Source organism: Chiloscyllium punctatum, chromosome 41, assembly GCF_047496795.1.
Source record: "Chiloscyllium punctatum isolate Juve2018m chromosome 41, sChiPun1.3, whole genome shotgun sequence".
Taxonomy (NCBI): Eukaryota; Metazoa; Chordata; class Chondrichthyes; order Orectolobiformes; family Hemiscylliidae; genus Chiloscyllium; species Chiloscyllium punctatum.
In genome coordinates this window covers 43,372,506-43,386,343 of record NC_092779.1, presented here as the reverse complement: position 1 = coordinate 43,386,343, position 13,838 = coordinate 43,372,506, and the positions used below count along the sequence as shown (strand labels likewise).

Here is a 13,838-nt window from a genome sequence, read left to right as displayed (position 1 = left end):
TGAGCCACCATGCCGCCACAATAAAAATCAGACATGGTCATAACGAACAGTGGAGCAAACTGCTTTACTCTTGCTCCTATTTGTGACCTCATGTTATGCTATTTAATGTGACCTTATGTTATGCTATTTAATGTGCCACCTAACTAGCTGTTATCAGATTTTGATATCTTCAGTTCAGTTATACATACAGTAAAAAGCTTAGAGCCCAGTACAGATCTTTTGGGAATTTATATAAATTATCTGGATGTGAATATAGGAGGTATGGTTAGTAAGTTTGCAGATGACATCAAAATTGGTGGTGTAGTGGACAGTGAAGAAAATTACCCCGAGTACAATGGGATCTTGATCAGATGGGCCAATGGGCCAAGGAGTGGCAGATGGGGTTTAATTTAGATAAATGTAAGGTGCTGCATTTTGGTAAGGCAAACCAGGCAGGACTTATACATTTAGTGATAGAGACTTGGGGGAGTATTATCAAACAGAGACATGGGCTGCAGGTGCATAATTCCTTGAAAATGGAGTCTCAGGTAGACAGGATGGTGAAGGCAGTGTTTGGCACCCTTGCCTTCATTGATTAATGCATTGAGTACAAGAGTTGGAATGTCATGTTGCAGTTGTATAGTACATTGTTGCAGCCACTTTTGGAATACTGCATTCAACTCTGTTCTGGATGCTACAGGAAGGATGTTGTTAAACTTGAAATGATTCAACTAAGATATACATTATATTGTCAGGAAACAAAAAAATGTTGGAGATCACCGTGGGTTAGGCATCATCCATGGAGACTAAGCAAGCTAAGCGTCGAGTCTAGATGACTCTTTATCAACTCGAAACATTAGCCTGCTTTCTCTCTGCGCATGCTGCCTGACCTACTGTGATCTCCAGCATTTCTTGTTTCAGTTCAGATTCCAGCATCTGCAGTAATTTGCTCTTACAGGATGTTGTCAGGGTTTGAACTATAGGGAGAGGCCGAATAGACCAGGGCTTTTCTCCCCAGGATTGTTGGAGACTGAGGAGTGACCTTATAGGTGTCCCTAAAATCATTAGGGTGAATAGCCAAGGTCTTTTTCCCCAGAGTAGGGAAATCCAAAACTAGAGGAATATGTTTAAGGTTAGAAGGGCAAGATTTAAAAGGGACCTGAAGGGTTACATTTTCACACAGAAGGTGGTACAGATATGGAATGAGCTGCCAGAGGAAGCGTTGGAGGCTGGTTTAACAACAACATTTAATGGGTATATGAATAGGAAGGGTTTAGAAGCATATGGGCCAAATGCTGGCAAATGGGACGAGATTACTTTAGGATATCTGGTCAGCATGGATGAGTTGGACTGAAGGATCTATTTCCATGCTGTGCAACTCTGACTCTTTCACTAGTCACAGCCTGCCGATTTGAGTACATAATCATCATCCTTATTCCATTTCCAATCTACTAAACAATGACCAGACTCAAGTGAAGAGATTTTTGAGGTTCTGTGTACTCTCATTTTGTAGAAGTCTATTTTGTGAAACCGTAACACTTTCTCACATAAATTCCATCCATTAAAACCCCCTTACTTCAAAGTTAGCTATTCAAAAGAAAAGCTTTTTATTAGTCTCAGCTCACCCTTTCCAATGCCCTGCTGTCTCTGACCAGGTTGTGTGTGTAAGCTGCCAGTCCCCCTGACCTTAATATTCCCCCAACTGATATCAGACTGAAGGACCTTTTCAACAAAGGAGTCCCTTGGATTGGAGAATTCTGAAAGATCATTATGATATCTACAACTTATTTATTACCCTTGAGCGAAAACAATTGAAATCTGAAGTTTTTTCTATCTTTAGTCTCATTATTTTCTCCACTGTCATTAAAACTTTAAATCTCTTCATACTTCTCCTAATGTTTTTTATTTGAATGTTTATCCTGCAGCCTTTACGAAAACTAACACAGGACAAATTGGTCATCTCCTGGCTTTTAATTACAGAATGACACATCATAGGAGTCTGTGCCAACAATGGACAGGAAAAGGCATTTGCTGCTAAATGCCAGGCAGACTCCAGATAAGATTTATTGCCATTGGCTTCACATTATTTTGATTGGTACTCAAAATCAGTCGCCAAGGTATCAAGCCCCAGAGATGATGGGTATTGCACATGAGAGAGCAGACTGTACGCCAACATGCCTGTTTCTGCATCTCATCAAATCCTCGGATTTTAAAAGGCCTAGCACAAGCTGTATACCCTGCTTCCTATGGGCACTACTTTGGGTCTCCACCAATGAGGAATGAGGAAAATGCAGTGATATTGTGCCATTACTGTTAAGATTCTTAATTACCTCAGCCCTACAGGGCCAACCCTCTTCTCCTTGTTTTGACTAATTGCCCCATTCTAGGGTGTCCAGTAAGGAGACATAGCCTCACAGCTATCATGTCCTATCAAGACCCCAAGTATCATTTTTGGTTTAATAGGATTCTCTCATTTCTCTCCCAAGAGAAGAAAGGTTCATTTAACTTGATCTGTTCTTACTGGACATTCCTCCCATCCAAACAATCAATAAAATGAACCTTTCATGCACCCAGAAGGAAAGTATATCCTTGAGACGGAAAATTAGTCATGATCTTAATGGATAACAGACTAGACACAAAGGGCAGTATGGCCATTTATGCTTCTATTTATGTTCTTACACTTGCCTCATCATGAATTTATCTAAATTCAGGCACCTGCTCCAGGCACTGGTGCACCACAGGGAAATTTTTAAGTAACCATACTGCACAAAAGGAAAGGAGATCTGACGGCACTTGGTCTGTCCATTTACATTGTCTAAGCAAAAGGAAAGAAAAGTAACCCAGGCACTAAAGTAGGAAACCATGCAGCACACTAGGTTTTTACACGATAATTTTTCTCACCATATGAAACAGCTTTTCCTTCAAGCTGCAATGAGTACTATCATGAAAACAAATCAATATTTTGAAATTAATGCATGGATCGCATATTCCATCGGAAAGACATTCCTGTGGGAAATCTCATGATAACATGCTCACAGGTAAATTATACCTTTCTCAAATTTCCCTGTAACACTAACAGGTCGAGCTCAAATTGGATTGAGTGTTAATCTGTTGACTGACTCAATTTCCTTCAACATCATAAATCGTTCTTTAGGAAACACAGCTTTGTTTCATTTGTAACATCTCCCACCTGCTCAGTTTGTTTAATATTAAGAATCCTATTGTTTACACTTTGATTCTGGTCTTAAATGTCTCCAAATCCTAGGTGATTTGAAAACAAAAAATTCTGATGTTATATCAGGGGTTCGGGATGTACAGCATGAGTACTGTTGCTTCTAAGATGACCAGTATCTCCAAGGGTTGTACATTCAGGACAATACTTGCAACCCAGCTGTTTCCTTTGGTCTGTCTTGAACACAAATCATTGCTTGATCCACACCATGAACTGTGCAGCCCATTCCACATTTCAGACGACTTCTTTTCTATGCTAACCTTCTATAGTCAACTCTGGTCTTGTAACAAATTTCTTGCTTCTGGTTTTGCTCTCCCACTCAGAATTTACGTCAACTCACCCATACTATTTACTGTGCACTAATATCTGGCCCTTTGCTTACTTCAACACCATGGTCCTTCTCTTGACTCTAATCCCTAACCTCAACTAACTCAGAGTAATTATTTCTGCCACCTTTTCTAGAGTAGATCAATTTATTATTATCCTTGAATTAATTTCTCAATTAAATAAACTGCCAATGGCAAATATCAATCCCTTTAAATCCTCCAGCTTTTATTCATCTCTGGATTCTATTATCCCTTATTACTATTCATAATATCTGTCCTCTAATTGCAGGTTACTAAATACCTAGATATCTGCATATTTCCAATCACAACTGACAGTTTAACATTCAAGGTTCCTATTCAAATATTTAAGATGAAATTAAAATTGACAATTAATTAATTGGGCAATGCAAAACATACAACTGATCACATTTTGACACTACACACTGAATAATTCAACTACTTGTGCTAAACTGACTGAAAACATTAAAACAGAGACTGCTGGAAATACTCAGCAGCTTAGGTAATATCTGTAAAAAAGAGAACATTAAAATTTCTGGTCAATGATCTTTGTTCAAAATTGAGCAAATTTCGAGATGCATTAGATTTGAAAGGGAGGTGTTAAAGGACACTGAGTTCTGAGGAAGGGTAGAAGACAGGAAAAACTGAACGACAAAACAGCAGGTCTTACAGAACCAAGGGAATGGCAATTGAGTAAGAAATTGTTGAACAGAGAGTCCATAAGACTTTAAAATGCCTAATCAAAAGAGGAGGTGTTGTTTCCTAAATTAAGCATCACTGCAATTGTGCAGCTTGACATCAGGCCTTTGCCTCGCTCTTTGCACATATTTTGTTTTTTGTTTAATTTGCCCCTTCACCATTTCCTCTGACCCTAGAAGACTAACTTTTGTTATTGAATCTTTCATCTTCCACGTTATCACATACTGCTGCCTCTTTTTGGCCCTATAAGTTTGAAATACCATTCTTCCAGACTCAAAATGCTGGAGCTTCGTAGAGTTTCCTAACAGTTCTCCAAGTACAGTGGATGATAAATTGATGCACAGTGCTTGACTGCAGTGACACCATGGTTGTTCGTTCACATAGTAATTTGTTCCTAGTGCTTTTGGAATAAATAAGAGTCCTTCCTTTGTCTTTGTCCCTTCTACCCTTGCTCAAACCTTTTTTCTTCATCTTTAACTTTTTCAAGCTCAGTTGAATGATCAAGCTGAAACATTAATTATTTATCTCTCCAGATATGCTGCCTGACCTCCTATTTCCAACGTTTTGTTTCTATTTAATATTTCACACATCTGCAACATTGCCATTAAAATATTGATTTATAGATTTATTCATTGCATCTGCTCTATGTATCTTCCTTGTGAAATCAACAAATAAAACTACTCAATGTAGCAGGCAGCATGTAAATTTATTCACCAACACTTCATGACCCACTTGCCAAAAATGTCTTCCCTCCACCTACAAATTTATTAGAGCTTCACACAACTTCATTTTTCAGTTCAGAATTCAATTATGAAAACATTTTTATACATACACATATGCATCTAAATCAAATGTTCCTCTCAAAGAAAAACATGAATAAAATCTATTTGATAGACATTTAAGGAACCTTACTCAATATACAACACCACATAAAGTTAACAGTTAAAATAAATAGCATTTTCATGTATCTTACAAAAAAATTGGGTCACTATACTTGGGAAATGCATTATTTTTGTTCAGCACTGCAGTTGTATGCAGAGTTGAACAGTTATTTGAAATAATTGAAATATTTGAACTTTGGATTAGAGAAATTTAATTGAACTTAACCACAAGGTGGCAGTGTCCAGTATTTATTATAATTGCAGTGCACTTACGCTCTTTTCAGTGATAAGAGTATACATCATTGCAGGGAAAAGACAGAACTGAGGCGACATTTGACAATGTTATTTTTGTTTCTTTCACAAATGCTGAAGACCTGCTGAGTACACACAGCACCTTTTCTTTCCCCAAATTTCAATTCATTCAAAATCCTGCCAAAGCTATCTCATGTCCCTTTTTGCCCTCCTGATTTCCCTCAAGTATACTCCCAATGCCTTTATACTCTAAGGATTCACTCGATCTAGCCTGTCTATACCTTACATATGCTTCCTTCTTTTTCTTAACCAAACACTCAATTTATTTAGTCATCCAGCATTCCCTACACTTACCAGCCTTTCCTTTCACCCTGACAGGAATATACTTTTTCTGGATACTCGTTATCTCATTTCTGAAGGCTTCCCATTTTCCAGCCGTCCCTTTACCTGCGAACATCTGCCCCCAATCAGCTTTTGAAAGTTCTTGCCTTTCTCCAATTTAGAACTTCAACTTTTAGATCTGGTCTATCCTTTTCCATCACTACTTTAAATCTAATAGAATTATGGTTGCTGGCCCCAAAGTGCTCTCCCACTAATACCTCAGTCACCTGCCCTGCCTTATTTCCCAAGAGTAGGTCAAGTTTTGCACCTTCCCTAGTAGGTATATTCACATACGGAATCAGAAAATTGTCTTGTATGCACTTAATAAATTCTTCTCCATCCAAATCCTTAACACTATGGCAACCCCAGTCTATGTTTGGAAAGTTAAAATCCCCTACCATAACCACCCTATTACTCTTTCAGATAGCTGAAATCTCCTTACAAGTTTGTTTCTCAATTTCCCTCTGACTTTTAGGTCTATAATACAATCCCAATAAGGTGATCATCCCTTATTTCTCAGTTCCACCCAAATAACTTCCCTGGATGTATTTCCGGGAATATCCTCCCTCAGCACAGCTGAAACACTGTCCCTTATCAAAAACGCCACTCCCCCTCCTCTCTTGCCTCCCTTTCTATCCTTCCTGTAGCATTTGTATCCTGGAACATTCAGCTGCCAGTCCTGCCCATCCCTGAGCCATGTTTCTGTAATTGCTATGATATCCCAGTCCCACGTTCCTAACCACGCCCTGAGTTCATCTGCCTTCCCCGTTAGGCCTCTTGCATTGAAGTAAATACAGTTTAATTTATTAGTCCTACCTGTTCTCAACTGTACCCGTCTCAGATTGATCTCTTTCCTCACTATCTCCCTGGGTCCACAAAGAACTGGGCACTATAATATATGTAGTTTCCAGTTTGCAAGCAAGTGCCATACTCTGAGCCTGACCGACAATCTTAAAATAATTATCAACATAATTCTTACTGTGCTCAAGATTATTTAAGAAATGTTGTCCAAGCATGGAATCACATCTAATGTTGGAGATTGAGTTTTGTAAGACTTGGCTGGTAGGTTACAGAGAGTATCTTGCTTGTCTGCACCAGTGAGAACTTATGCTATGATCCACCAGTTTATAGGACAATACACCACATTACTCATTTGTGAGATCAGCATAATATACTTTTGGCTTGACAATCTGATCCTGTTAGTTGGGAATATTACTAGTGTTGCTATTACATCGCAGTATGATAGAGCTAATTCCACCTACTCAAATCTTTGAGATACTTTACCTCTCATTGGTAATCTGAAAGAGACTGGGTCAATGAGATGGTCTTGGGCTCATTCATGAGTTTGCAGTGATGTGCAGGAAATAAAAATGCCCTCATCACAGTAGCAATTATCCTGCAGAATGATGTGCCCTGTTTGAGCATTAAGGATGCATAGGAAGGAAATGGCTGAGCCCTTTTTAATGAGGTCGCTGATAAAGTTGACCTTGTAGTGTGAGGAACTGTAGAAATCTCAATTTGTATACTGCCAGTGAAGATTGCGTGTAAACAGTAGTAGAGAAACCCTTGGCCAATTTCTCCACTAGGACATAAAGGAAAGGGACTTGTTTGACTACTTCTTTTCAGAAAGGTGAATTTGAGTGCAGAATGGAGCCCTTTAAGATAGGCAAAGAAATTCTTACATGCAAATACAGATTAAAATACAGCAAGCTTATTTATTCACAAAATGAAAACTGCAAAATTTAGGAGGTTAAATGTAATTCCAATGAAGACATGTTTCTCATGGAACCCAAAGACGTTTAGGAGAGTTGGTGTAGCATATGAATATCATGTGGCTGTGACTCTCAGTATGTAGATTTTGTATCCCAAAGACTGGCAGACTGTATCCAATGGCATACTCCTTCAGATCCTGTTAGTTGTGCAACAAAGATGATCCTGATGGTACTCAACCAGCCTGAGCTTGCGAAATTCAAAAGTGTGTCCAACATTAGATGTGATTCTGAAACTGGGTAACATTTACTAAATAATTCAGAGTGTGCCAAGAATTACACTAACCAATTTAGGATTGGTAATTTTAATTAGCATTGGACTGTTTTAACTCCATAAAATAGTTAACAGACATTCTCTGGTTTATTTGTCAGGGCAATACCTTTAAATGTAAACAAAACAAAAAAACTGCAGATGTTGGATATCTGAAGTGAACATAAACAGAAATTGCTGGAGAAACTCAGCAGGATCGGCAGCACCCAAACAGAGAAAAATGGAGTTGACGTTTTGAATCCAACGACCCTTCTTCAGAATTTAAACAAAGCTTTGCAATTAATCAGTCAGTCATCAACTAACTGGCATATTCTCCACAGGAACAACTTTACCAGAGTCTGCTTGCCAACCAAAACAGATTACATGCAGAATCAAAAGGTTGGTTTTCCTTTACATTGGTATTTCTTGTACATCATCCTGACGAGTACAAGACAAAGAAAAATTAGACAAATTGTCTTTCTTCAGCAATCTCAAGGTCTATGCTACCAAACAACTATTTATATAGAATGCATTCTCACTCATTTTAAAAGGAGAAAAGTGAATTTGGACTTGCAGACCAGACTATTTACCAAAAAGTTATTATAATGTTGTCGCCCTCAATTTCAGCTCCCCAAACACAAGTTTTATAATGTGTCCACTCATTCCACAGAATCAAAGTGTTATGGCACAGGAGGATACTTTTCAGCTCATGTCTATACCAGCTCTCCACCAGCATCATGACTTAGTGTCATGCACTTGCCTTTTCCCCATTGGTTTGCACATTATTTGAACAAATCATCTAATGCCTTCTTTAATGCCTCAATTGAACCAGCCTCCACCACACCTCCAGGTAGTATATTCCAGATCTGAACTACTTATGCGAAAGTTTTTTCTCGTATCACATTTGCTTTTTTGTCAAATCGCTAAATCTGTGCCCTTTAATTCTTGATTATTTTCCAAGCAGGAATAGTTCCTCTCATCAACTCTATTCAGCCTCTTCACAACTTTGAAAGCCTCTATCAGAGCTCCTCTTTGCCACCTTCTCTCCAAGGACAGCAGTCCAAACTTCGCTGATCTAGTCTCTTAAATTTTGTATCCTTGAGGACGAAGGCTGATCAACTTCTAATCTTGCACCATGATATGTTGCCGACACCTCAAGTTTGGCACACTTCTCATTATTTGCTATGAATTCAACCTAGCTGTGTTTTCCTCCAGTACAATTCAGTTAAGATCATATCCAGATCCAACTTCTGCAATTCAAATTAGTATCTCATTCTGCTCCCCATCTTAAATTCATGCTGATAGTCTGCTTCACTCCTTCCATTATTATGCACCTTCCTCATTACTATCATGTTCCTTCCTTCTTTCACTGCCATTTATTTTACCCATTCATTGCTACACCTTAGATAATTTAATAAAAACAATTTGCCACATTCAATTACATAATCCACTGCTGCCTTATTTCTACCACTTTTGCAAAATACTCTTGCTTGTTCACCTGTCCTGCTGCTGGCACCAAGAGCAGGGATGCTCTTTGAATACACCTGAGAATCTGAAGTGCTGCTCTTCTACTAGCCAGCGTATACAAAGACGTGGTTTTGCAAAAGCAGCCTTATGAAGAAAGTGAGGCACTAGGTCTGGTAAATCAACTTGACTCAAGTAGAACTGGACCAGGTGGCAGAGACAAGGGAGTTCAATCTACCATGACATACGTCAGCAAATACTACCATGCTGATTCGACCTCCAAAGTGTCAACTGTCAGTGTGATAACAACAGAAGGATTGGACTGGTCTCCTTCTGGCTGTCAATAGGACCAAAGTCTAATTAACAACATCCTATTTATTTGCTGTTGTTGGCATCATTGTTATGAAAATCCTCAAATCAGAATTCTAAGATCCATCAATATTAGCAAATTTGGAAAACACAATTGTTTGGATTCTCTAGCACAGAAACAATTGGCCAAAATAGTCTATAGCAACAAATAAAGAGCTTCTTGGCATCATGTTCATCTAATTTTTATACAAATTTATTGAAATATGCCAATATTAATCTATCATCATGCAGCCGACAAAGACGTAACCTTGGACATCCTAGATGCCTGTTCAGTAATACTAAAAGCAACAACAAAAAAAAAATGGTTGGACTTGTCCATAATGATAAAGTTATAAAAATGAGTTACGGCTTTGAGAAAAATTAACTAATGTTACTCCAGAAAATTAGTTAACTTAGGTGACAAGGTTATGACAACAGGTAGTTATGACTGAGATACAAATACATACAAAATAAAGAGAAAAAAATACATAATTACCGTGGAGTTGTAGCTGGACACTTGCTTTTAGAACTTGACTTATTTGTAAGTGGGGAATAATGGGTTTCTTGCTGCATGGACTGAGGCGTTCTTGCTTCAAGTGTCTTCATGTCTGTTTTTGTTTTACTTAAGCTTCTAGGGATGCGAGGCCTTGCAGGAAGACACATCCTATTTGCTCCATAGAATTTGGAAGTTTCTTTACATGTATAGCACGTAACCAGCTGCAGGGATTTTAAAAAGATATAGCTAGTAAATATAGCTATGCTCAGAATCTCATATTAAACTGACAAATGACAGGTGCTCTCTAAACAATCACCAATCTTTGGCAGCACCTTCCAAACTTGCGACCTCCAACATCTATAAGAGCAAGGGCAGTAGACAGATGGAAACACCAGCACCCGCAAGTTCCTCTCCAAGCCACATACCGTCCTGGATTGAACTATAATCACCGTTCCTTCAAAGTCATCGAGTCAAAATCCTGGAATTTCTTTTGTAATAGCATTGTGTGCACATCCACATCAAAAGGACCGTAGCAGCTGAACAAAGTAGTTCACCACTTTCGCAACATAAATAAATAGTTGAACCTGATGAAGATATCATTCTGAGCAATACCAAGACAGAAAGAGAGGATTTCTAGTCTCGTCCAAAATACAGTATCTCTGACAACAGATAGACTTCCAATTTCTGTTAATTAAAAATAGCCAAGAATGGTTTGTACTTATATCATTAAAATTAACATGAACAATGACTCCCGAATGGTTGAACAAGTTTAACCTGACCAGTGAGGTCGTAACCCTCAGTCAAGATAAGTGGTAGAAATGCCATAATTCGACTGATCATATTCTGGACTAGGGGAGGGAAATTGGTCACTGTTGACTACCCCAAACCCAATACAGGAATTTAGAAATTCAGGTATGTCCACTCTAGTGGTCAATTGTAATGCTCTTTGCATTGAATACCCTGCTGAAATAGAGCCAAGTGTCGAGCACAAATAACCTGTGGTACACACGGTGTCCAGATTTGCAAACTAAATATCAACAAGATGGTATCAAATAACGATTGCAAACATTTATAAAAGACCAGGAACACAAGGTTTCTTTTGTGAATATATTTTTGAACTAAATAGGGGATGATAATGGAATAAATTCGAGCTTATAACTGCTCCTTTGTTAATACCCCTTGTGCAGCTGCAATCCCTGCCTGCAAGGATTTGATGCAACACTAAATATAGCATTCAGTGGAGTAGGTTTTATGCAGTGAGCAAGGAACAAAGATGAGAAATAAAATATTATGAAAATGATAGATTTGGACATTAAACTGTTGAATTGCTATTATCTGTTGAAGTTCAAATGTCAAATTGAAATCACTTATTTATTTTCAAAAATACAGGGAAAAATCTTTATTGAGATTTCAGGCATGACTGTAGGATTTGTATCACAAATCGTTGAAGTAGAATCCATTTTTTAAAAAAGCATGCTTGCAAAGGAAGATTATGATGGAAGTACGGAAATTCAGCAATCTACTGGGATTATATTGGTATTTCATAAGGGAATTAGGAACATTTGCTGAGTTGAATGATCCGTTTCTGGGTATAATATTCAATGACTATTTTGTGACATAATATTAATCATTGTTCCTTTCCAAATGCAGAGTGAAATCAGAGACGTCATGATACTGAGAATACAATTACTTATACATGACATGCAGCATGCATACTAAACAGATCCAAAGTACAGATGACATACTAAGCAATATATTACTATAAAGCAAGGATCAGTCACCTAAACACATTACTCAGTGAGAGTGAATCAAATTACAGTCTATGTAGGTTACCGGTCTAATAATGCAGCATTTATTAAATGGTCTTGGAAACTATCATTGTGGTCAACCCAGATATTATGCTGAAATAAAAATCAGGTTCACTGAAACAAGCTCATTAGCACTGCACAGAGATGACTGTACGAAAATCCAATAAATATTCCTCTAGGCAGAATTATATTATTTCTGGCAAAGAACCTATTGAACACAACATGTTACCGACAGCCTGTCAAAGTGTTCAATGCACTTCTTGTTATCTAAACCCAATGGGTTTCTCTGGAGTGCTCTGGATGAACAGACGTGCACTGCATGCTCACATCTGAAGGTCAGTTCAATTTTATTTAGCAGCACAGAATAGTAAATTTCAATTTTTAACCATTTGAACCAGATCCTACTTGAATCTTCTCATGCATAGTTAAAGGGATCAGTTTAAAATGTTTCTACTTGGCGATTTGTTAATTATAGTGCTAGCTCACATAAATACAATAATCTATCCACAGATAACTGTAAATAAGCACATACACTAATTTTTACAAAGATTGAATACTAATTTTAAGATGATTCAATACTTACTGACACAAATGCAGCCATAACAAAAGAAACTTGACATTTACGATTTACAAACTGTACAGTCGTGTTCTAAACACTGGTCCTGATGAAGACAGAAACGCACTAGCTTCTAGTCAGACTGGAGTACTGAATTGGGTGGGACTAGTTGTCGCCACTATTGGCTCTTCACAGAATTTTGAACCAACCCCCTGTCACAAGGGAGGGTCATCAATTCATTCATGGTGTTCTATATACTAATTAGCAAAGAGGAATAAAAAGAACATTAGCTTTGAGCAGATTTACAAAGTGACAAATTTACATAACCCTAATAAAGAGAGAAATTCAAATGAAGGCAGAGTTTGTAATAAAAAGAATTGTTTTAAAGAACCAAATTTGACAATATAAATCATAAAACTAAAGCATAAATTGGAAAACAAATTGCCCAAACATTTAACACTGATATTTTCGAAACAAAAGTCCCAGTTTCTAATTTTTAAAGATTGAAATAATCTTAAAAAGATGGGAATTATTATTGCTGAATGTATGTTACAGGGACTTGCTAAGACTCTTATGACATAAAGGTCTTTTGGGGCAGCATGGTGGCTCAGTGGTCAGCACTGTTGTCTCACAGCACCAGCCACCCAGGTTCGATTCCACCCTCAGGTGATTGTGTGTGGTGTTTGCACATTCTACTCAGCCGTCTGCATGTTTTCTCCAGGTGCTCTAGTTCCATCCCACAATCTAAAGATGTGCAGGATTAGGTGGAGTAGCCATACTAAATTGCCCATAGTGTCCAGGAATGTGTAGGTTAGGTGAATTAGCCATGGGATATGCAGGATTACAGGAAAGGGTACAGGAATTGAGCCTTTCCTGTGCGATGCTCTTGAGGAGGGTCAATGTGGACTCAATAAACTGAAAATCACCAAAGGAATTCTATGATTCAGGTTGGCAGGTAACCTAGCACTTATATTACAAAGTGCATTTAATGTAAATAAGATATCATGCAATGCTTCATAAAAATAATATAAAACAAAATTTGACTACAAAATATTGGGGGAGATGGCCAAATGAGCCACAATATCTTTGCACCTAACCAATATACAGCAAGCAGAATGGTTGGAGAGAAGTCAATAGACTTTGATTATTTTATGTTGTGACTTTGATTCTGGCAGGTAAAGTTCTCATTTGGCTGTAGTATTGGCTATAAACTTTAAAAATGATTTATCAAGCAGAATATAAGTGAACAGTTACTTGACATGCTGTAAATTTACAGTTATGAGCTGAATTCTGCTGGCTCAGATGTCAGACGGTTTCATTTGCTGCATGCACTAATCTGCAAAGTAATCTGACATAATCAAGATCTCTGAATACTAATC

General features: G+C 37.8%; 1 protein-coding gene across 3 annotated transcripts in view; it reads right to left on the bottom strand.

The window, feature by feature from the left end:
• Nucleotides 1–13,838, bottom strand: part of c41h18orf21 (chromosome 41 C18orf21 homolog) — a 64,588-nt gene that overhangs the window by 10,851 nt on the left and 39,899 nt on the right. For all 3 annotated transcript variants that reach the window (XM_072560805.1, XM_072560804.1, XM_072560806.1), the window contains exon 5: nt 10,096–10,316. In XM_072560805.1, coding sequence (XP_072416906.1) covers nt 10,096–10,316 — 221 coding nt within the window. The remainder of the gene's footprint in view (nt 1–10,095; nt 10,317–13,838) is intronic.